At 48.4% G+C, this 24344-nt stretch overlaps 1 protein-coding gene across 4 annotated transcripts; it reads left to right on the top strand.

Annotated features, from left to right (window-relative positions):
• Nucleotides 1-569: 569 nt before the first annotated feature.
• LOC109314259 lies at nt 570-23178 on the top strand. Of its 4 annotated transcripts, XM_019541304.1 has the most exons (9): nt 893-988; nt 1860-1932; nt 2847-3000; nt 9821-9966; nt 12102-12278; nt 13097-13213; nt 16359-16445; nt 21302-21449; nt 22180-23178. In XM_019541304.1, exons 1-9 carry the CDS (start codon nt 969-971, stop codon nt 22209-22211), a joined length of 954 nt encoding a protein of 317 aa, XP_019396849.1. In that variant the 5' UTR covers nt 893-968; the 3' UTR covers nt 22212-23178. The 4 variants fall into 4 exon arrangements, with proteins under 4 accessions (XP_019396848.1, XP_019396851.1, XP_019396847.1 ...); XM_019541302.1 differs by lacking the exon at nt 1860-1932 and having other exon boundaries at nt 580-988; XM_019541303.1 differs by lacking the exons at nt 1860-1932; nt 16359-16445 and having other exon boundaries at nt 570-988.
• Nucleotides 23179-24344: the final 1166 nt, after the last annotated feature.

The raw sequence follows: 24344 nt of genomic DNA, 5'->3' as shown, positions 1-24344 counted from the left end.
GGTGCAGTTACCCACCCTGGCCATCTTCAAAAAGCGTCTTGATGCCCACCTTGCTGGGGTCATCTGATCCCAGCGGTCTTTCCTGCCCGCGTGCAGTACGGCTGGAACTGATGATCTGTAAGGTCCCTTCCAGCCCCCAACAACCTAACAACTACGAACTGGGCTTGTTTTGTCTGGAGAAGTGAAGACTGAGAGGTGATTTAATAGCAGCCTTCAACTACCTGCAGGGGATCCAGAGAGGATGGAGCTGGGCTGGTTTCAGATGACAGAAGACGGAGCAGTGGTCTCACCGTGCAGCCAGGGAAGATGTAAAGAACGTGCTCCCCGGGAGGGCGGTGAAGCGCTGGGACAGGCCACCCGGAGCGGCGGTGGACCTCCCATCCTTGGAGGCTTTTAAGACCTGGCTGGACAAAGCGCCGGCTGGGATGATGTAGTTGGGGCTGGTCCTGCTGCGAGCAGGCGGCTGGACTAGCTGTGACCCCCGAGGTCCCTTCCACCCTCATTTTGTGATGGTACGATCCACATGAGCAGGATCCAGCCCCTTTCGGGGTACGGCAGCGTGAGGTTATTCTTGATTCATTGAAGCTGCTGACCACCTTGTTCCTGCCACTGAGGCAGCTGCGCCGAGAGGAGCTGCGGTTGGGCCTTCGCCTGTGACATCGCTCGGGTTTAACACGGATCAGTGGGAAGCGCCTCCCGCGCACACACTACGCTGTCCCCCGCCGCGGGTGTCTGCACGGGGCGGGTCCCCTCCCCGGCCGCGTCGAGGCTGCGCGTCTCCATGGCGCTCCCCTGCCCCGCCCCGCAGGATCCCACTGCCTCTAGCCGCCCACCCAGTCTCAGCGGCACTCGGGGGGAAGTGACGTCTGGTGGTTGCTGTGCTCCTCCGGAAGTGGGCGGTGGACCCGGAAGTGGGGCGCGGCCGCTCCAGCCATGTAGCGCCCGCCCCGGGGGAGCCTCCCGCGGCCATGGAGCCGGCCGAGAGCAGGTAGCGTCAGGGCGCGGCCCGGCCCTCGCGAGCACCCGTAGGAGGAAGGCGCGGCGGGGAGGTGGGGCGGCTGCCGGCGCGGGCCGAGCTCGGGGCCCCGCGCTGGCTTCGGAGCTGGGGGAGGAGCGTCACCCCCTTCACCTGGCGCTGGTGGTACGGCCCGGCCCGGAGCGGGATCGGCTACCTCACCTGTGACGTCACGACTGCTGTCCGTGATGTCATGGTGACAGCCTCCCCGGGCTGGGCACGCTACCTTGCCCCATGACATCATCACACTGCTTTGTGACATCACTGCTGGGCTCTGTGATGGCATTGCAGTACCATCTGCCCTGTGGCATCATCATGCTGCTGGGCTTTGTGATGTCATTGCGGCAGCATCTGCCCCATGACATCATCATGCTGCTTTGTGACATTGCTGCTGGGCTCTGTGATGTCATTGTGGCAGCATCCCTGCCCTCCACAGGCTGCGTGACATTGCCCATGCCGTGCTCTCCAGGTGTTGTGCTGGGCCTGCGGCAGGGTGCAAGATCCTGCCAGGGCCAGGCGTGGCCATGCTGTCCCCTCACAACTGGGGCATGGCCTCAGGAAGGGCGCGGTGACACAGCAATGCAAACATGCCACCGCCTCGCACACTGTGCACAGGCGTCAGGCAGGCCCCGGGGACGTGCGCCTCTTGGCACTTGAGACGCTAAAACAGAGCGGTGCTGAGGGAGCCAGCGACTGAGCGTCTGCAGCTCCCTGTCTCTGAGCTGGTTTGTACGTGCTGCGCGGTGGCTGTCCCGTCTCTCTTCCCCAGCACTGTCAGATAAACATGGCTTTGTTCTGTTCTTGCTAACTGTCATTAAAGGGATCTTCCTTTTCCTCCACCCAGGGATGCTGCAGACCTCCCACTGCCAAATTTAACACCAAGGCATCAAGAACTTATTCCCACCCCCTGTGGCCCTGTAAGTACTTGAACTACATACTTAGAATAGAATTGACCACTCAAATAATCTGTGTGTATTGTTCATTCGAAAGTTGAAATAGATACTGTGAGCCCCTCAGTTGAAATAAACTGTAGGAAGTCTTGAAATCAGTTGGAGAAATTGCTAAATGAAGCTGTGTTGCAATAATTACGTTATGCTAAATTCTGTGACTCTCAAGCTACACGTGCCTGTAATATGGTCTTTTGCCTATTATCAGTAGCACAGAAAAATATTTTGTCAATGTGGCATAGCCTGTTCCCAGCAACAGGCTCCAAGGATTTGTTCATTCTCAGCAAATTTGAAAAGAGCTTGTTCACAGCCTCAGGACATCACCCAGGAACTTTAAGCATTACTTTAATGTTTGACCCAAAGTTCTAAAACGAGAGAGACTTTTGGGCATGAGGGGGGAGAAGATCGTTCAGTGTCCTTGTAAGCATAGTGTTGTAGGTCAAAAGCCTTGATTTCAGGGACTTTAGCTTTACAGTACCCTGCTCTCCTGGGCAGTCCTATGAAAAGCAGAATTTGATCCCTAGGGGTAAAATAGATGAGTAGTAAGACATTGTAGGGCTGGAAACAACTGCATAACAGTTGGAGCTATGTAAATGGCTTCCCCTCATTATAGTATGCAATGGCATGTATTAAAAGAAGGACAGTTTAACCAGTGTTGCATTTTTTGAGAAGTTCAATGCCTGGATTTCAAACAGGCCTATGTGTTTAATAACAGGGTTGGAGTGTTGTAGCCATGATGGTGCAGGAAACATATGAGGCAAAGGGTTTTTGTGATACCTTTTATTGGATCAGCTGTGTAGTTGGAAGAGAAGTTTGACAAACTTTCAGACACCAAGCATCCTCTGCCTGGCCTATGTATTTATATATATTTCCTTTAATTCCAGATAAAGCCTTGGTCAGAATTGTCCTTCCCGGTCAAGATCTACTTCTGTGTGACTATCCTGTCCTTGCTGAGTGTAATAGGACTAACCATAGAGACCCTTGTTCGACAGAGAGATGAAGATTTCACCATTTCTCTTATACAGTTAATTGGAGTTGGTAAGAAATAACCAGTTCCTATGTGTTAAAACTGGTGCATTGATTCACAATGAGATCAGCAAATAAAGGGTAGTTCAGGTTTCTGATTATGTTCTGTCTGATATAATAAATGCGTTATGCCTTGATCCTGTGTAAACGACCTTGTGTTAGTTTAGCAGTGCATACTTCTCTATTATTTTAGGCAGACCATCAGGAATAAAAGTAGTGTCATGTAGAGAACAGTTCTTTAAATAACATCAGATATTTTGGTTCCAGGATTGTCTTTTGGTCGCTTTTTTCCTATTGGTTTTGCATGATTTTCTTATAGTGGTTTCCCATTGGGCAGCTAGGCCAACGTTTGGGTTTAGGACAATATCGTTTTACTTAGACCTACATAGTCTCTGCTGTGCCCAAGAGTGGGTACCAGCTTCCATTTTTAAAACATCTTTACTATAACAGATCCATATAGTCTCTGCTCAGCCAGAGTCTCTCTAGTGGAACCTGATTCCAAAATTGTCTCCTTACGCTGCAAGAAGCTAGACTGGCAAATTGGTTCTTAAAAACCAGAAAATATGGTCTTTCTATGCCACGCAAAGCAAAGTTGATGCTTCACCCACAGCATTTTAATGAAGTAAAATGACCACCTTGTTCTCTCCAGGTCCTTATAGTCTAATGGTTTCCACACTATGGGAAGTATTAGCCCTGTACAGTGGCACAGTTAGAATGTGTCCAGTAATAATATCAACAGAAACTGCACTGCACCTTCCTAGATCCTCCCTAATTCAATCAAAATGAAGCTTAATTTTAAGATAAATAAAGGTATTTGGGGAAGCCTCAGCAGGTGGTATGAGTGGGTTTTGGCTGCTGTTTGGCCAACAGAAGCCTAGGAAGGAACTGCTAGTCACTGTGGGCATCATGCCTGGAGTCTGAGAAGGGCAGCTGGTCTTTGCACAGGGTATAAGCAATTGCTGCCAGGCAGCTTTGACGCTGCCACCAAAACAGAGTGAAGGCTGTTTCATATTCTCTAGTTAACACATGCAAACTAAACAGTAATTTGTTCCAGAACGTTGCTCCAATTAGCAGCTGGTCATACAGGAATTGTAAGACAAACATAAGATTTGAAACATTGGAGTAGAACACTGGTCCATCCAGTTTGGCATCCACTTTCTGTTGGCAGTGGCCATCTGATGTGTCCCAGAAAGCTGAAGAATACCAGATCCATTACATTATGTTGCTTAAGAAGATGGTAAAAGCAACTTTCCTGACTCTAATCTGCTTTTCCTCATGCATCCCATGTTGTTGTTCAGACTGGGCATGTTTATATGAGATACTTTACTGTGCAGTAAGCGTCACCGTCTACACATGCAGATGCTTAAGCTGCGCAGTAAATTGGTCTACTCCAAATGCAGATAGCAAATTAACTATGGAGTAGTTACTATGCAGTAACGCATGTGTAGATGGCCAACTGGGAGCAAATTTGCTCTTGGGCAGCTGGGCAGCAGGAGGCAGGAGATTCTTCCCTCTGGGAGCTGCTCACTGCTGGGGTGGGCTCAGCAGCAGGAAGCTCTGGGTCCTGGCTCCACAATCAGAGCAGGGGTTGGGAGACTGCTCCCTGCCCCCGGAAACTGCCTGCTGCTGGAGCAGGCTCTGAGCTTGGAGCCTGGCTGAGACAATATCCCTCTGCCCCGGCAGCAGGACGCTCCCGATTCCCAGCTCCACGGGGGCTGGAGACTGCTTGGAGCTGGGGCTGAGAGCTGCCTGCTGCTGGGGTAGGGGGAGATCGTCTTGGCTGGGCTCCGAGCTTGGAGCCCGCCCTGGCAGCAGGCAGCTCCCAGTGCCAGGGAGCAATCTCCCAACCACCACTCCGATCACAGAGCCAGGGCTGGGAGCTCCCTGCATGGGGCGTTCCTTACCCTGCCTGGAGCTAGCTGGGAACTGTCCCATTTCAGGGCAGGTTTCAGCCACCTCCAGGCTGCATGTGCAGACTTTTGTGTGCCGCCTGGGGCTGGATAGGAACTGTTCAGGTCTGGGCCAGGTTCCAGCCCCACAGCTCTTTTCAGCCTCATGGGACTTGGAAAGAGGTGCTGGGTAGGGACATGTCCCAGCCCTGTCCCAATTCACCGGTGGGGGAGCTAGCAGCAAACTTCTGGCTGGGCAGGGATTCCCCACCCAGCTGGGGGCTGACTGCTAGCTGCCCCGCTAGTGGATTGGGTCAGGGGGCTGGGAAACAGCTGTGAGGGAGGGGTGCGGAGAGGAGGGCAGATCCCAGCCAGCCATAGGGAAGCCCTGTAGGGCACAGAGCTTGTCCCCACGTGCATAGGGTGGGAGAGCTCTTCAGCAGGAGCTCTTCTGCCCAGTGCACATCAGGACCCCTCCCCATCTTTAGGAAAGCCGACTTCGATAAGCTGAGGAGGCTTGTTGTCAAGGCCCTAAGGGGCCACGATTCAACAGGGAGAAGAGTCCAGGGGGAGTGGTCTCTCCTTAAGGGAGTGATCCTGAAAGTACAAGAGATGTCCATCCCATCTCAGAGGAAAGGTAGCAAAAGGGCACAAGCAACCCCCTTGGCTCAGCAGGGAACTTGTGGACCTCCTATGCCAAAAAAAGAGAGGCTTATAAAAGATGGAAGATAGGAATCACCACGGAGGAGGAGTATTCTGCACTGGTCTGTGCCTGTAGGGAGTGAACCAGGAAAGCCAAGGCTGCAACCAAACTTCACCTGGCAACATGTATCAAGCATAGTAAAAAGTCCCTTTTCAGATATGTGGGGAGTCAGAAGAAAAGCTAGGGTAATACTGGACCCCTACGAAACCAAATGGGACAACTGATAACTGACATCCAGGAAAAAGCCAGCCTGCTTAATGGGTACTTTGTATCGGTTTTTCATCAACCCAAAGGAACCGCCCTGCCTAGCATGATGTGGGATGTCCAGGGTGAGGGTGGATTTATACTCAGCGTTGGTGTAGACTTTGTAAAAGAACAGCTTGAGAGGCTGGATACCTTCAAGTCAGGGGGGCCTGACAGATTGCACCCCAGAGTACTTAAGGATCTGGCAGGAGTCATAGTCCAGCCACTGGCAAAGATAGTCAAAAACTGCTGGCGCTCAGGTGAAGTACCCGAAGATTGGAAGAAGGCCAGTGTGGTACCCATCTTCAAGAGAGAGAGGAAAGTAGATCCAGAGAACTACAGGCCAGTCAGCTTGACCTCAATCCCTGGAAAGATTCCGGAAAAAATCATCAAAGAGTCCATTCTTGTCAAGCTGGCTGACAGCAACATCCTGAGGGACAGCCAGCACAGGTTTGTTGTGGGTAGGTCTTGCCTGACCAATCTCATTTCCTTCAGCGACCAGGTGACCTATCACCTGGACAAGGGATAAGAGATTGATGTTATATATGTGGACTTTAAAAAAGACTTTGATCTGGTGTTCTGATCTCCTGGAAAAATTGTCCAACTGTGGCCTCAGCTATATCACAGTCTGATGGCTGGGGAATTGGCTCAGAGGCTGGACCCAGAGAGTGGTGGTCAATGGAAGTGAATCAACATGGAGCTCTGTGACCAGTGGTGTCCCTCAAGGCTCCATCCTTGAACCTGTACTGTTTAATATCTTTATCAACGATGTAGAAGTGGACTGGCCAAGTTTGCCAATGACATTAAACTTCGGGGTAGAGCATCCACAACTGAGGATAGCTGGGTGATCCAGGCTGACTTGGATCGGCTCAAAAAGTGGGCAGATACAAACCTGATGACATTCAATACCGATAAATGGAAGGTGCTCCACCTTGGGGGGGAAAAAAACCTGCAGCATGCTTATAGGCTCAGCCCTGCTACACTCACTAGCACCATGGCCGAAAGAGACTTGGGGGTCATGACTGACCACAAGATGAACATGAGTCACCAATGTGATGCCACAGCTGGTAAGGCAAACCAAACTCTGGCTTGCATCCATAGATGCTTCTCAAGTACATCTCAGGATGTCATCCTCCTGCTGAACTTGGCCTTGGTGAGGCCGCAGCTGGCGTACTGCATCCAATTCTGGGCTCCACAAGTCGAGAAGGGTGTGGAGAAGCTTGAGAGAGTCCAGAGGAGAGCCACGCACATAATCAGAGGACAGGAGAATAGGCCTTATGAAGAAAAGCTGACAGCCATGGGACTCTTCAACCTGGAAAAGTGCAGGCTCAGGGGTGACCTGGTGGCAGCCTATAAGTACATCAGGGGTGTGCATCAGGATCCGAAGGAATGCCTGTTCACCAGAGTGCTCCAAGAGATGACAAGGTCCAACAGTCACAAACTCCTCCAAGACCATTTTAGGCTGGACATAAGAAAAAACTTCTTTACTGTCCAAGTCCCCAAGGCCTGTAATAGACCTACTGTGGACGCCTTTAAGAAGCAGTTGGATGCCTGTCTTGCTGGGATCTGTTGACTCTAGCTGACTTCCTGCCCCTGGGGCAGGGGGCTGGACTCAATAATCTTCTGAGGTCCCTAACATCTATGAATGCTATGAAAGTCTGTGAAATCAATGTGTGGGGCCAGGAGATGGCTTAGCTGCTGCAGGCGGGTAGAGCAGGGTGAAAGCAAATCTGCTCCCAAGAGAGCACCTGTGGACATGCTCCCAGGTAGGCTTACTGCACAATAGTTTTACTGTGTGGTAAGCTTACTTTGAATTCACTGCACATATAGACATGCCCAGTAACAAGTATTCTACCCCACAGCCAGCAGGTAGATTTGGACATCTGTGTGTGTATTTCTAACACCATGTCTCCACTGGGGAAAACTACATACATTTAACACGTTACCTGATGTACTGAGGAAGATGTTAAAATTCTAATGTCAGCAAGCTGTCGTTTTAAGATGTTAGCTGGTTGAGGTAAAATCACTCAGCTAACGCATTAAAGCCACAATTTGTCTATGCAAAGATTTGCATGCAGGCCAGCTAACTTGCATTAACTAACATGTTGCAAACACAGCTTTCTCAAAGTGCAGACAAGAAAGGCCTAATGCCCGCAAAGGAAGTTGAGCTTTCATGTTTTCTTAAAGAAACAAGTTTCTCTGTTGGAACTACTCCATGTACTCATTATGGATGGAAACTGGCACTGGCCAAGTAAGGAGCTAGACTAGGAGTGGGGAGGGAGGGATATCAAGAGAGTAAGGAAAGGCTAGGCCTGACGGAACAAGCCTAGATGAGAAAACTAAGGCTGAGACTGGGCAGATAGATTAGGACAAGAGGTCTGAGGAGTGGAGACTGACTCCATGACAAGGACTTGGATGGGTAAGAGACAGCACAGAGATCTGGACAGATTAGAGAGATTATGTAAAAGAGGTCACATTCTGTGGGCAGTGGGGAGGCAAGAAAAAGATACAAGAGTCTGTTCTTTGCAAAATCCAGCCTAGAACCTGGAACGGGCCCCTTGGATTCCTTGTCTCTGCTGTCAGCAAATATCAGTGAAATCCACTGGCAAATATGATTTCAAAAAGAGTTTCCTGCTTTTTATTTTAGACATATAAGAACATTATGTGTGTTTTCTATGCTTGCACACAAGTGCCTCTCAGAGGGTTCAGACATGGCAACTGTGAGTTCTCACACCTTAATCAAAGGGGTAGATGTCTTGAATAAAGACAGCAGAGATGCCTTCTCCTATATGTTCATTAAAAGCAAGTTTTAAAATTCCTTTCCAATTCAATTGCTGTTTTCAGTGCCTTGTGTTTTATGGCATTAGTGTCACTATACAGAAGCCTCTGTAGACTTCTGCAGTACACAAGAAGTGACTTTCTAATATTTAAAAGGAAGAGCAAGCAGAAGTAGAAACCTTTAGGACAAAAGATATCCCTAGTCTTTTTATTTTCTTTTTTTATAGTGTTTAAAGAAGCAAAACAGGCTAGTCACAAGGCTAGTTTTTTCAGTCTGCTAAGCATGTTTGATAGCTTCTTACAATCAGTAAGAGTGAGAGGGGAACTCTGTTCTCTTGAATGGTCAAGTTAGAAAAGCCCAAGTGATTCCAGAAAGATGGTTACATTATTTAGAAAACTGGTGTTTCCTTTGCATGTGCCCCGTCAGCCCACTCATATCCCAGGAGTACTTGCTCACTCCATGTAGGGAGTCCAAGGAGAGTGTTTCCCCAGAAGGAACTTGGTACTTTTCAGTCACATGAATGAAACAGAACGGAGAGAAAAGGAGCAAATATTCTTTGGGGGAATAGAGAAAAGGTTCCTGTTCTTGCAGTGGAAAAAACTTTGCTTCCTTGTTCCTACTTAGGCAGAAGGGCATGAAGAGAAGAACAATGGCTGTTGGCTAAAATCTTAGTGCCCTTCCAGATGCGTCCTCTCAGTTCCAGTCTCATGTCTGAGTCTTTCCTGCATTAGAAAGTTTTCAGGTTTTCTGTAACAAACAGAAGTTAAAATGAAAGCAATCTATCCAGTATAGCTACTGTCCAGCAGACACGTTGTCAGACTGTTCCTAGGTCTAGTATCACCTTCAGCATCACCCATAATGTACTGGGGCAAGTTGAGGAATACTAAAATCTGGTTTGTGTTTGAAGGGTGTGGGTGCATGTAGGTTGAATTCCTTGCCAACACAAGATACTCATCTTCCTTATTGGTCCCATTACGAAGCCTATGCAATTTCAATTGGCTTTGTTAACAAAACAAATAACACTGTCATTTGGTCTGGGTTGCTGATGGGTTGATATTTTCCAGGTGCTGCTTTCTAGGGAATCTGAAAGCAAGCCAAAACATGGCCTTTATAAGCTTTGGATTAGAACACAGTGTTATCTGCATCAGGTGTAAGGAACAAACTCCCTGCATGCAGTCTCAGTCCAGTTGGTTACTGATCTGTGTTTCCCCTTCTTAGTGTTCTGTGTGTACTACGTGACCAGAGGGATCCTGCAGGAGAATCGTCAGGAGCTCATTGTCTTCGTTCTCTCCATCGTGCTGGTGATGTTTCGATCCATTGTAAACTTCATGGTTCTTGCTGATGAACAAAAGCCAAAGCTCCTGGTCAGCATCCCAGTTTGATTTCTTTTGCTTTTCTCTACACATTGACTTCAAATATCTCAGCAAAGCATCCACATGAGGCAGCATCACAGGGAATACTGGGCATTTATTTTTCCTGCAGGGGGCCATAAAGTTTGTCATCTAGGTACTATTATGCCTTCATTCTCATAGTTACCTGCATGCAGTACACACATCGTTGGATTTTATCTTCACTGTGGTTGGGGAACTGAAGCACAGAGCTAGAAAACTGACTTGCCCAAGATCACACAATGAAGTCTGAGCTGGGAACTGAATCCCCGTGCAGGACCCTGACATTAGCCTAAGTTCCCTACCACTATGCATAGCTTTGCCATTCAGCTTTAAGGGAAGCTGCAAACCTACTGGGATAAAGGGGTGGCTGAGGGATGTGGTATTTAACTTACCGTGCTTCTATTTATTACGCTAGTTCTGTGCATGGGTGTAGTTAAGCTTCTTCCCTCCTGCTTCCAGATAAAGCATCCCCCTTTTTGCACATATCCCCTCCAGGGTGGGAAAGAATTTGACCTTGACATTAATTGGGGCACACAGGAATACTACAGACAAGTCACTTTAGAGATGAAAGCTGTACTGGATTGGCTCATTCAATTTACATACCAATAGCATATGTAGTTACTAGTCATATATTTACAGTGAGCATGGTTGAAAGGGTCAGCAGCTAAAAGGCATCACAGAGATGCAAATTACGTGATTATATAAATGCAGGCAATCTGCTTATATATTAAACAAGATGCAGGAAGTGAGGTCTGGTCTGCAAGTTCTATAGGTAGGGGTGATTTTTTTTTTTTTTTACCATACTAGTTACATGGATAAGAGCTTTAGTGCAAAATGACAGGTGCTATCCCAGCTTTACTTATTTATTGCTTCCTGAGCAAAAGTAAGCAATAGTGGGATAAGCATTTTCATACCAGTTATAATTGTATTCACACTAGGGCTGTTTTGGCATTTTAGCTGCAGCAGTACAAGTAGAGCAGCAATAGTTGCTAATGCAGACAAGGCCTCAGATGCAGCTATTTGTATAAACCCCAGAAGGTTCAAAGTTATACTGGTTTCCCCCGATTTATGTTGTACATGCATTCCTGGAGAATGATGCATAAATTGAATTTGCATAAAGTGAACCCACTTTACAAAGTAACAAATAGGGAAAGCTTCCCATGGCAGGGAGAGAGGGAGGGAGTGAGGCTGGGAACAGGGAAGGAGTGGGGGGAAGGCTGTCACTCCCGGGGCTGCACAAGGCAGCAAAGCAGAGGGAACAGAGCAGCACTCGCCCCAGCCCTGGCTGCAGCGGCCCTGGGAACGGCTGGCGCCAGCTGCCTGCAGCCACAGGGTTGCACCATCCTCGCTCACTTCTGCTCCTCAGCTGCGCCATGCCCTGGTGCAGGCAGCTGGTGTTGGCTGCTTGCAGGGCTGTTGCAGTCAGGGCTGGGGTGAGTGTTGTGCCCTGTGCCACCTGGGACTCCGCTTGTCTGCACTCATCCAGCCCGTGCTAGAACAGCCCTGGGAGCAGCCAACACCAGCTGCCTGCACCACAGCACGGCGCAGCCCAGGAGCCCAGGCACGGGGTGACAGGTGGAGCATGGTGTACCCAGCCTGTCCGCTCCTGGGGCTGCTGCAACTGGGGCTGGGTTGAGTGGGGCTACTGCCGTCTCCCCTCCCCCCGCAGACTTACCTACTTGGGCAGGGGGGCATCTATGCTGATCGCATAACTGTGAATTTACCTCTAATATAACGAATTATGGATCTAAATGTGCACATTGCATAAGAGTAAATTTGCATATAAAGAACCTGCATACATGGAGAGAAACCTGTATTGAACTTACTAAACGCAGTGTTTTAACCATTGAAACTAACGAGGAAGATTTTCTCCTCACTGAGTCAGACTTTCTGCTTCTTTATGCAGACATGGAAACTCCCATAAAGTAATCTCCTAAAATAAGCTAGTCATTGCCTGATTTCCTTGTTCCTTCTCTGTTATTTCCAACCATAACAACTTAATTGTAAGGACCGACTTTGTCTCCACCTTTCTGTTTACAGCTACATGGCTGTAGTGCAGCCAGACCAAATAAGCCACTCTAACCACTTGGATTTTCTTTTCTCATCAGGCCCGCTTCATTCTGATCCTTTTGGTTGGAGCCTTTGATGTCATATGTGCCATCATCCTCATTCAGAGTCAGAGTATGATGGCCTTCCGGGTGGGCGGAGCTCTGGAAAGCCTCCAGTCACAGTATTTTATGTTGAACCTTTGCTTTTCTATGTTGACCTTTGATCTTCAGGCACAGGTACTAATAACTTCTGCTTAGTTTCCTTCTCCCGTGAATATTAACTGTAAAGTAGAATTGGCCTGGGGCACAGAATACTTCAGCTGTGACCCAGCTTCCGGGTTCTGTTCTTGAGCTTAGCCATTGACTTTCCATATGATCTTCTTTGTGCCTCACTTTCCTTACCTAATTGCCTTTAAAGGGGAATATGGCTAAAATCCACAATACTGATCTAGATAATATTTTCTCCTTGTCATGTCAGACAAAGCTGAAGCAGTATGATACTATTTGGAAGGAAGTTTGCCCAGACGTGCAATGACTCCCAGAAGTATTGGTGTACCACTTTCCACATTCCTCAAGTGGGAAAGGCTTATCAACAAATAGCTTTGCAGCTTGTGCAGTTCCTGCTTGGGTATCATTTGAACTGCTGCCTCTACGTTTGGCACCAAAATACTGGATGTGGGAGAATTGCATTCTAGTACAGAACAACTTGACCTAGCAGAGGTTGGGTAGCAACCCAAAGCTCCAGATATCTACAGTGAACCACAGAGTCCTCTTTGGGAGAAGGGGGTTCAATATGAACTATTCCCTTTCCAGTATGCTTCTTCCTAGTGCTATATCCTGTGAGCATATTGTTGGTGCTTAAAGGGTATAATGTAAGTCCTTGCTTCCCCACTTTGGTACTATCATGTTTTCCTAAGGGAGAGGTATTCTGCTTTTTAAGCTCTACCCCCTTTGACCCCTGGGAGCTGGTGAGATTGCCTCAGTCACTTTGCATCTTTGGACTTGCACAGCTTAAAAACAGCAATTTCATGGTTTCTCCGTCTCTTGCCTCTCAGCTCTGCTTGTGTGTTCTGCTGCTGACGAGTCTGCATGAAATTACCCTTGCACACAGCATCATCCTAGCAACTGGGGTCCTCTGGGCTTGTCTGAAAGTAACCATTGGCATCATTGCAGTAAGTGTTAATTTCTGAGTAGGACTCCAGGAATCCTATAATTCCAGGGCAGGGGGTCAGACCTGATGATCTGTTTAGGTCCCTTCCTGCCCTACGTACTATGATACTGTAATACTATGATAATGGGACATACACTCCTTAGGGAATAGGTGGTCACATTGGGGATGGAAACATGTCTGGGGATCACAACCATCCCACCCTTTACATAGTCAAGAAGACACGGGTAGGTCCGCCATGAAAAAGGGTGAGTAGCACTGAATTAGGGCACCCTTTAAAATGGTAAATGACTATATTAAGATTGAAATAAGGTCTTGCGAATTTGAAATTTTGGATTTTAGGTTAAACTTGAGCACAAGTTCCACTGAAAACTTTGGGAGTTCTGCCCCCGCCAAAGCTGCAGCATCGGGACCAAAGTTGAGTCTGATCTTTTTGTCTGATGTTGCCTGGAATGAGTCAGGTTCAGAATTTCCAGCGTTTTTCTGATTGCTTCATCCAGTCATGCAAATTCTTAATGGATGAATTGGTGTTTTGGTTACAGTGAGTTACACATACCTTTCCGGAAGCCTGCAATTGTTTGCTTTTCCACAGGTACTAATGACTTATGAAGGTAGCCAAAGTCAATGGGAATTTTAAAAACTGTTTCCCTCTAGGTGAAATGCTGCATACAGTCAACCCTCACCTGAAGCCAGGCATCTGTTTACACAAGTTGCAACAGACTCCTCCTCCTCCTCTTTCTATGAGAATAGCAAAGCCATCTTGAAATGCCTGGCAGGGAAGTCAGACAGTAAAATGCCCATCTGCACTTTTTCTGTCTGCATTTACTTACCTGAGTAAAGTGTTAGATTTCTGCTTTCTGATTGTGTCAGAGAGATAGCTGAGGCAGGGAGGGTAGTTTCTGGACAGCAATACAGCTCCCATCAGGTTTTCACCACCCAATGTCAAAAAAACGAGTTTAACCTGAATAGCTGCCCTGCATAAATCTCTTGGACTGTGGCTTTTCTCAGATTCACCTGGAGATTGAGAACATGTTACAAATTACATAATGACCCACACAGTCTCTCTGCATCTGTGGTGAGCTGTTCTTGCATCACTGTAAAGATGCTCCAGTGGATCACCTGCCTGCTTCTTATCACCCTGGTTCGAGACTTCCCTACACTACAGTCTCTCTTCTCCCCTTGCTTTCTATTGTGTTCCAGTCCCCTCCTCCCTCTGCCTTGGGCTGGTTTCCCACCCTCCAGTTTGGAAGTTGATTTCCTTCCAGCCCTTGTTTCAGTGGGTAAGGGACATGGAAAATAGGGCAGACATGTACCAGAAGAAGTTACCCAGTCCATCCCCCTTGCCCCAAGGCAGGATCAGATACACCTAGCGAACAGCATATTGTTGGGCACACCCCATCCCCAGTCATCTGTCATTGCAAAAAGGAGCCCTGTGTAATGCCCATCACAGAATGTAAGGCTGGCATTTGTGCCACAAAATCTCGATGTATCCTGCAGAAGGTGTCTGGCACTCCCACCTTTCGGATCTTGGCTGCAGAGCTACAGGTACTGGCCACTGCTAGGAGGATACCAGGCTTCATATGCCCGTAGCCTGCCGAGCTATCTGGGCAACAGTTGGCTCTGGCAGGTGCATGGTGCCCTGTGATTCAGCACATCTGTCCTTGAGCAGCCCTGCCCTTCTTGTGAAGGACACTGGAGTCTGCTGCTTCCCTCAGGGAGAAGTGTATCACATCCCTTCCTCCCCAGCCCCTGGGGCTGAGCACTGAAAGAACTGCTGTGTCACAAGGTCTTCTGTTATTCTCCCCCTCCCAGACTTTAGTCTTCAGTGACTTCATTTCCCTCCAGGAAGAAAAAAACTGAAAATCCCAGGGCGTCACATCCACAGGTTCCAGAAACAGCAGTGTTCTGGGGTGATTTCAGACTGCATCTCAGGGAACCAAGCAGAGAGACTAGGTCCTTTTCAGCTCTGCAGAAAAGGACCTGGGGGTTACAATGGACAGTAAGCTGAATATGAGCCAACAGTGTGCCCTTGTTGCGAAGAAGGCTAATGGCATACTGGGCTGAATTAGTAGGAGTATTGCCACCAGATTGAGAGAAGTGATTATTCCCCTCTATTGGGCACTGGTAAAGCCACATCTGAAGTCCTGTGTCCAGTTTTGGGCCTTTCATTACATAAAGGAAGTGGACAAACTGGAGAGAGTCCAGCAGCGTGCAGTGAAAACAGTTAGGGGGCTAGGGACTAATGACTTATGCAGGAACTGGGTTTATTTAGGCTGGAGAAGAGAAGACCGAGGGGGTATTTAATAGCAGCCTTCAGGTACCTCCAAAGAGGGGGGCTTCAAAGAGGATGGAGCTGGACTGTTCTTAGTGGTGGCAGATGACAGAACAAGGAGCAAGTTGCAGCAAGGGAAACGTTTTAGGGAAAACATTTTCATGAGGAGGATAGTAAAACACTGGGACGGGTTACCCAGCGAGGTTGTGGAATCTCCATTCTTGGAGATTTTTAAGACTCAGGTAGACAAAGTCCTCGTTGAGACAATATAGTTGCCAGTATAGCAGGATGGTCCTGCTTTGAGCAGGGGGTTGAACTAGATGACCTCCTGAGGTCTCTTCCAGCCCTCATTTTCTATGATATGTTAATATGACAGTAGCTTCCATGGAGTCACTGTACTGAAAACCCAGCAGCTTCTCTGCTGAACCTTGCTGAGAGTCTGACCAGGTGGCTCAAGCCAGCATTGTCTGGCGGTGGCCAATTTCCTTTCCCTTCCCACGCCCCGCACAGGCTTCAGTCTTGGCCCATAACGTCACCTGTCACCCTGTCTCGGGGCACTCGAGCTGGAACAGCCCACCCTGCAGAAGTGCATGGGAAGGAGGGCAAGTGGGGACAGGAGAATAGTACCTGTGACCCAGACCAAGCCTTGAGCTCAAGTCTGCAACAGTAAAAGATAGTGAGTTAACCTTAGCACACTGGCTGGGAGGGCTGGCTCTGCTGCGGTGAGGGGATGACCAGGGGACTATTCCATTCCCAGTGAGGCTCAGTTCCACATATAGGGGATTTCTGGATCTGAATTAGGCCAATCCAGCCTTCTCCTCTTCAGAGTCTACAGAATCCAGGCTTAAAGCTGCTTGTATCATCTTCTGTTTTGCAGATCTTAAAAGAGTTAAAACCTTTGGTCTGGATTTTTCTGAGTCAGAACTTACCAGAAGTGGCTTATCTCATCTACCTGCTCTATACGGTAATTCCTTTACACTTGGCATTTTTTGAGCTGCAGAAGGGGGAGGAGAAATTCTGCACACTGCTTAGTCCTTGGGCTATGTTCAGCCTCCCCACACACACAAACACCATCCAGTTCCAACTGGGACCTGAGGGGCTTGCATGTGCCTACATGACTATTATAGAGTTGGCAGATGACCTGAGCAGGGTTTCAGGCGTGGGGTAAATCAGCCTGTGAGGAGCCCTGTCCCCACATGCCCCCGTGGAAGCTGGCGACGGATTTAGTGGCAGGGTGCTGAGCGGCTGGGTGCAAAGCTGGCGGCTGTGCTGAGTCACCGCAGCTGCTCTGCCCAGCTCTGTGGGGCTCCCCAAAGCACAGGGCCCAGGGTGGTTGCCCTGATTTGCACCCCACCCCTGCTGCCAAGGACAGCCCTGAGAGTTGGGCCCAAGCCCTAAGCCTTCTAGACATTCACAGTTCCTACTGAAGAGCGTGCCAGGCTCTTCAGGATCAGGTTCACTGTATTTCTCATCTGTCCAGAAAGAAACCATAGGCAAAAGGAAAAGATCCTGGCAGTCTTTCCCATGGCCAGAATATCATGAAAATTAAGCAAAAAGGCAGCGAAATCTACTGGCACAAGATACTTGGTGCCTAGTAAGATGCTTTCCCCCTTCACAATAATTCAGGTGGTGCCACTTCTTTGGCCTGCTGCATGGCCATGGGGCCAGCATGTGCTGAGGATAGCCGTAGGGGGCCCCACCTTTCTTCCAGACCAAGACAAAACAGAGAGAGCATAGACCCAACAAATGCCAGTGCTCCGCATCCTAGAGGAGTTCCTGAAGTTCTTATCACTGCGGGGGCAGCACCGCTACAATGCGGACAAAGCACATAGCCTCTCATCAGAAGGGCCCGAGTGCTGAGAGCAGCTCAGGTTTCTCTGAATTCAGTCACACCAATAACTAGTCTCCAAACAGCTTTTTCAGTTTGTTTGAAATTGTTCTGGTTTGCTCTGAACAAAGCAGAATCCCCAGATGTTCAGCTTTGTGATAATCTCCCAAAAACTTCACTTTCTTTTCTGTTTGAGCTCCCATTAAAACAAACATCATTTGGGGATGAAAGTCTGCTGGCCAGCTGCACAGAGACACAAACCAAACCCCCTTATTAGACAGCTTGTGTTCTTCCATGCTTGGTTGGAGGGGTCACCATTGAACAAGCCCCTTCTCTGAGCATCTTGGTTTGCTGCCTTGGCAGTCTCAGACCAGAGACACAGCTTTAAGCTGAGCCCTCCCACGATGTGGCAGGACAAATGCTGCAACTGGGCTGACTGCACACATTAACGTATTTTTACTTTTTGGTGAGGCCCAGCATCTATCCTGAAGCTCTTACAGCACCAGTGTCAACAGAGCATAATTCCCATCTCCCCAAAGGTGGAAAACCACCCAACACTCAACCTATGCTGCCTGCTTCCCTTCCAGCACTTATACCACTGAGGTTTGCACTTACCAACAGCCCTAAAGAAACTGAGGCAGCAAGGGGAGAAATGCCCCTGGTCAAGAGATATCATCCTTTTGGGGAGGTGAATAGACCGTAGCTGCACCCCCGTCTCCCCGGGAGTTTGGCCACGTGTGCAAATGATGATTCTATTTCCAGTGTTATCTTGTTAAACAGAGCTAATTGCTCAGGATATGCTTTTCCCCATGCAAAACTAAGCGCATCTTCCTGGGCTTGAGATTCTAAACAGACCTTTAAACACTTCCAGCCAAGCAGAGAGGAAGAATTCAGCTCTGAGTCAGTTCCTGTAGCTGGCAGTGTCTGAAACACAAATGCTTGTGTTTCAGACGTTCAGCTCTGTGTCAGTTCCTGCAGTACTAGTATCTGAAACACGTACCATAGCCAGCCTCCTTACACTCCTGTACCACCACACCACCCATGCAACAAGCCTCCCTTTGGAAAAGTGCTCACTAGGTAAAGGCATTAGCATGCAACCCTGGTCCCCATCTAGGGATGATACAGAGAGGAGGAGTTAATGCAGATAACTTTGACCTTCCCTAGTAACTTCCATATGAGACATCAAAGTGCTTTACAAACAGTGGATTTACTACACATTACAACCTGCCTAACATCTGTTTCACCAGGTACCTGCCAGACCTGACCTTACACTTTTCTTTCCCTCCCTCCCCCTTTCTCCCCTCCCTTCCTTTTCTGCCCTTCATCTTCCCAATTTGCAGCTATTTCCTTTTTCACAAACTGCCTCTTTTCTGCCTTGAATTGCTACTACTGTAGAATCTCCCTTACTCACCTTTAACTCCCCCCTCTGCTTTTTCCCCCTCCCTTCCCTGCTCTGCCTTTTGTCTTTCTAATTTCTACCTATTTACATGTTCACTGACATCCTGTTACACTTTTAGCTTCTCTCATTCCTTGGAGTCTCAGAACAGCAGGGATTTCCTATGCCTGAAGAAGGGTGATTGTGCCCAAAAGCTTGCTAAAATCTTTTTTTCTAACTACGCAGATGGTCTAATAAAATATCACATCTACTTAAAGAACCTTGGCTTACAAACATCAGTAAATTAAGGCTTTTTTTCACTGCTGCAGAGTACCTACCAGCAGTCACTTCAAGGCTGAAATGTACCACCTGAGGGCTGCAGTTTAGGATAGGAAGCAAACGAAACCATAGGAAAATGTAAATGGCCAGAACTGAATCACCTGAGTTGGAATTTGGCCAGGAGTTAGCAAGTCCAAACCTTGCTTTTATCTAGGCAGCTTCTAATACCACACAGGGGCCATGACTCAGTCAAAGGAAGAGCACTTACTGTCTTTATTACCAGCTCTTGTAGCACTCAACATCTCCTTTCTTAGCGTTAATGTGCCCGAGCCTAGTTGGCTCCTGAGATCAGAGTAGCTTACATCTGAAACAACCACAGCACATGCTGAGGCACCATTTAGAACTAGTCACCTTTCCCTCTCTTCCAGGCCCAGTTAACCAAGATTGTGATAGTTTCATTCAAAATCACAACTCCTCAGGGCAGGCAAAGCGTGTTTTAACATGTGCTTGATTTTTCCTTTTGTGAACTGACATGTTCCTTTGTAAGCACCTGACAGAGGAGCACACCTGGGAGGCAACAAGCCAAGCTTGTACAAGGGAAGTGGGATAGAGTTTAATGTTTCCGTGCTTCTTGAACCAGGAAGTTTTTAGACTTTTTAAAAAGATTTCATAGATAGGAACCTACTTAAATTGCAGTGACACTAATACTTTTCCTAGGTTGGTTACAGCATAAAGAGCAAATTTTGCAGTTATTTCCTGGATGTGCTCTGCCACCCCTCCTCAGCGCTGACTGGTGGAGATGCTCCAGCAAAGGAGGAGGGACAAGGGGGTGGCTGCCATCTTGTCTGCTGCCATTTGTACGGCCCTGCCTCTTGGCACCAAGTGATGGAGAGGCTTTAGCAGGGGGAAGGAGGGATGAGGGGGCAGCTGTCATCTATCTGTTGGCCTTCACACAGCCCTTTCCTCCCTGGGCGGGCTGCAAGGTTTGGCTGCAGTAACAAAGACTGCTGGTGCCCACTGGGGAGCCAGCACTTTATTTATTTATGTATTTATTTATTTTAAAGATGATTTAATAGACAACCCCAGATTTTGCAGTTTCACAAAATCACTTATGGAGTAGACCCCAAGTTATGAATTCTGCACAAACTGAGCCAGACTAGTTAATGGGCTGAATGTATCCACATTTAACCATCCCTAGCAGGGTCCTGACCAAGAATGGCTTTACAGTGATGTATTGAGACCTTACCGAAAAGCTGAATGATTGAGAAATGGGGTTTGTGCAGGCTTTAGGGTTTCAAGGAATGTAGTACATTCACAGTAATTCCTGTTGTTCCAGACAGGATGACGCTGTCAAGCAGCCAGAGTTACTGCCATTTCATAGGCAGTACTTAGAAAACTCTTTTGTTGGTTTAAATAAAAGCAGTGAAGGATCAGAAGCTAGACAAGAAAAGTGGTTCCTGTTTATAAAAGCAGACACAAACACAGTAGAAGTCTATAAGGCTAGGGAAAGATTTTGCAAGCTGCTAAAGGTCAGGGGAATGAGATGAAGGGAGTACCTATAATTTGCCTGTGCATTAGAAGCCATTTAAAATCAGTCTTGTCCCCAAATTGGCTGCAATGGAGGGAGGCTGACAAGTAGGAGACACCCAGTTTTCTTGTACCTGACCGACTAGTCAATCAGTGTGAGGACAGTAAGATTCGCATGACTTGAATGATACTGAGATTACCTAGGACGGCACTCCTAGCTACATTTCCTCCACTGTCATCCCTTTTGACTCCAAGAGATCATTATATGGGATCGTTCTGAAACAAAGGCAGGGGAAAAGAAGAAACACAGGAAGGACTGTGGGAAGATAAGGAACAGAAATCTGAGCTGGATTATGCAGGTGCCTAAATAAGATGGATGAACAGAAATGGAAGGACAAGAAAGGCTCTCTCTCTCTTTCAGTTTTAACTGTAACAGTAAGGGGGCAGCCTTGGAGACTGAAGCACGTTTACAGAACGGGAATAGTAGTGGCAGGGACAATTTCCTACCAACAAACCTCCACACCATACTACTGGGGTGATTGCTGTGATATGGTCCCCATAGCCTCACTGCTGTTTTTGGGGATAACCAACAACTGCCAGTGGTTGGTAGCTGGAACTGCGCTGGGAGATTTTTGCGCGGTCCATTTTAAATCTATTAAAAAATATGTCATAAAGCAGCTCACCTCTTCACCATCTCAGTGACGGTCTCTCCAGTCACCTCTGGCAGCAGGCAGAAGGCTGGCATGTCACCTCCCAGGCAGCAGGTCTTAATTCACACCCATGTTGACTGTGTCTCTCTGTTTTTCTGCAGGTGATTAGAGAGTGGGGCTTGGGCAGTTCCTACGCGCTGGAAGCCGCTGTTATCACTGGCTCTTGTATCTCTCTGGCAATAAAATCTGTCCTATTTTGGGCATTGTTCCATGTCTACCACAGCTTTGGGCAGGGGCTGAGAGAAAGAAGTAAGTACTGAAAGTGTTAAGTAGGCCTATGCAAGATGACCGTAGTCTATCACAAGATAGCCGCTTTCAAGCAGAGAGTTGTCAGGCAGGAATAATACTGAGAACAAAGAAACAGTTCATGGAAACAGACATCCTTAATTATAGCTGCTGAATTTACGGACCTGGCAATCAGCTAGTTGGCTCCTGCAGGGACAGGGGGACATGTGCACTCTCCACAAAGGTGTCTCAGAGTCTGGGCTGTGGCACCTATACAGAGAGCAGCTCTTTGGCATTTTTCCTTGCATAGTGAACAAAGACAGGCTCTTTAGGCTCCATGGTGCCCTAAAAACTAACTGATCCTCACACTACCCAAAAGAGGAATCTTTAGAGGTACAGAAATACAATCCCTGGTCTGTCTATAGTGCACAGCTGCAGGGAAACCCCAGCTAGCGCCACATAAAAGGTGGTGGGGGAGCTGAACTGAGTGAAGCATAAGGTCAGTGCAGTTAAACTCCTGGTACCTGAGCTAATTCAAGTGTCTCTAAGTGGCACTGCATCATGCAGTGCAAATATAGAGTGATAGGATGTACCCAGGCCATAGGCAACCACCTTCCTAGTTGGGCTCTGAACTTAGGAATTTCCATGGCCGCCTCCTGTGCTGAAACTACCAGCCCATCCCTGCCTGGCAGTGGAGGGCATGGGATGAAAAGGTGGCCCTGACAATTATTTTCCTCTGCCTTTCTCCCTACAGTGTTTTCTTCCTATGGAAGGATTGATTCCTGAGGCATAGTATCGCTGTTGGGTCCAAGCTGGTGCTCTCAGAGCGAGACTGCCATCGGAAGGATTTGATCACACACCCTGTCTGCAGAACATGAGGCAGCAGCATCAGTGTTGCTGTGGGGGGATGGGAGGGGACTGATCTGAAGACTCAGCCTAAGGGTGGGACCTCTGGGCTCCTCACCTCTTTGGCCCTTCCACATTATGGCTTGGTCTCGATTTGTTTTGTAAGCAGTTGTGGCACGGCAGCTGTTCACATTGTTTCTAGAGCCTCTGCCTGCTTTTCAGACTAACGCCAACCTTTTGTCGCACCTGTCCTGCTTCCAGGATGATGCACCTTTCATTCTTTTTCACACATTGCTGCTATGGCCACCTCTGTGACCAAAGGAGGTTTACTACGTACATGTGAGTGGGGAGTGTTACTCCTGTGAATGCTGGCTTTATTCATAATGGAGGTTAACTACAGAGCAAATGCTGATCTCACCATCTGTGTGAGAACCACATTGACTTGGGCTTTCTGATTGAAAGCCTAGGAATGGATCACCCTCCCATGATTCCCTGATGGGGCTATGGTGTTCAGCAGTGACCCCAACAGCCCCATGGTGCATGCCTTCTCTTGCCATGCTGCAGTTATGAAGTCATTTTTAAAAGCCTCCCACAATGTTCCTATGACGGTTTCATGTCTCTGATGTAGCCATGTGACTGCTTGTACATAACAGCAGGGCAAGGATTCCTGCTCCCCACTGACTTCCTGTGAAAGTGGAATATTTATTTTTTTAATCCCAACTAAACATTAAAATAATCAAAATATATTCATATTAACTACATATCTCTCAGTGTGTCTAATAAATGTGCCATTTCAGACCCAAGTTTGATTGTTACAATAAGCCTTTACTAGTATAAAAAGTTCGTTATTTTATTAATTGAAGCTTTTGTTACTAGCTTTGTATTTTTCAATAAAGTGTAAACAGAGTTTGGGCATGGACCGTCATTTCTTCTCATATCAGCAACAGAACTTGCAGGGGAATCCAGCATGCAAAATATGGAAGAGGCTACACCTGCAAGTTTTGTTGGTTCTATCTAATTTTTAGAGATGCACTGATATATTGGTTGCATATCTGATCAGCACCTATAAAGGAAAAATTAACATTATTGGCAACTGGTTTTTTTGGCCTGAGTAGCCAGTAACATCACTGATAAATGCCATGTGCTTGCATGCGACCAGGAATGCAGCCCAGCAGTGTGGAGAACAGCATTCTGCGGGTAAGTCTCGGTGGGGGGGAAGCAGCATGGGGGTGGAAAGGTGTGGGGGGGGACAGATCAAGGCTCCTATGGTGACTGAGGAGGGAGTGGGGCAGGGGCAGGAGCAGGCACTGCCCAGTCAGGGTGCTGAATGTGACTCCAGGAGCGGGACGGAGCCATGGGGTCCTCATGGGGGGGATGCCCTCCCACTGCTGTGCGCCTCACCGGGGGAGGCATGTGGGCCATGTGCCCTCTCAGATTTGTGTGCAGGGAGAGGGCAGGCTGCCCGTTGTGGGCTCAGGGACAGGGTCTGCACCAGCCTCTTCCGGGTCAGGGCTGGAATTGGGCTGCACTTGGGGTGGGCAGGGGCAGCACTGGGAGGGGTGGATATGGGGAATTTGGGGGGCCTATAGTCACCCCATAACTGCCCGCACCTGCCCAAGTGCAGCCCTGGCCCAGCTTCCCCACCAGGAAGAGGCTGTCAGCCCCAGGCCCCAAGCCCACAGCAGGCAGCCTGCCCTCACCCCATGCACAAGTCTGGGGCGTGGCACATGCTCCCCATGCCTCTGTAGAGGGTGTGTGCAGCAGCAGGGAGCCACCCCCACTCACCACCATCCATGCCTCCTAGACAAGCTGCTTGTGGCTCCATCCCACTCCTGGCCCTGGGGTCCCATTCACTGCCCTGGCTGGGCAGCACCTGCCCCTGCCCCACTCCTTCCCTCACTGTGGGGGCCTTGTACTGCCCTCCCCACAATCCCTTCCCCTGCATAAACTTACCTACAGGGAGCTACTCGCTAAGCTGCCAGTCTTTTTCCAGCTGAAGTCAAAGGGAAGTTTGGGACTATCACTAGCAGCGTGTCTGGGCCTCTGGCTCCATCCCACTCCTGGCCCCAGGGT

Source organism: Crocodylus porosus, unplaced genomic scaffold, assembly GCF_001723895.1.
Source record: "Crocodylus porosus isolate Cpor-Errol unplaced genomic scaffold, CroPor_comp1, whole genome shotgun sequence".
NCBI classification, from domain to species: Eukaryota; Metazoa; Chordata; order Crocodylia; family Crocodylidae; genus Crocodylus; species Crocodylus porosus.
This window is presented reverse-complemented; position numbering and strand designations above follow the sequence as displayed.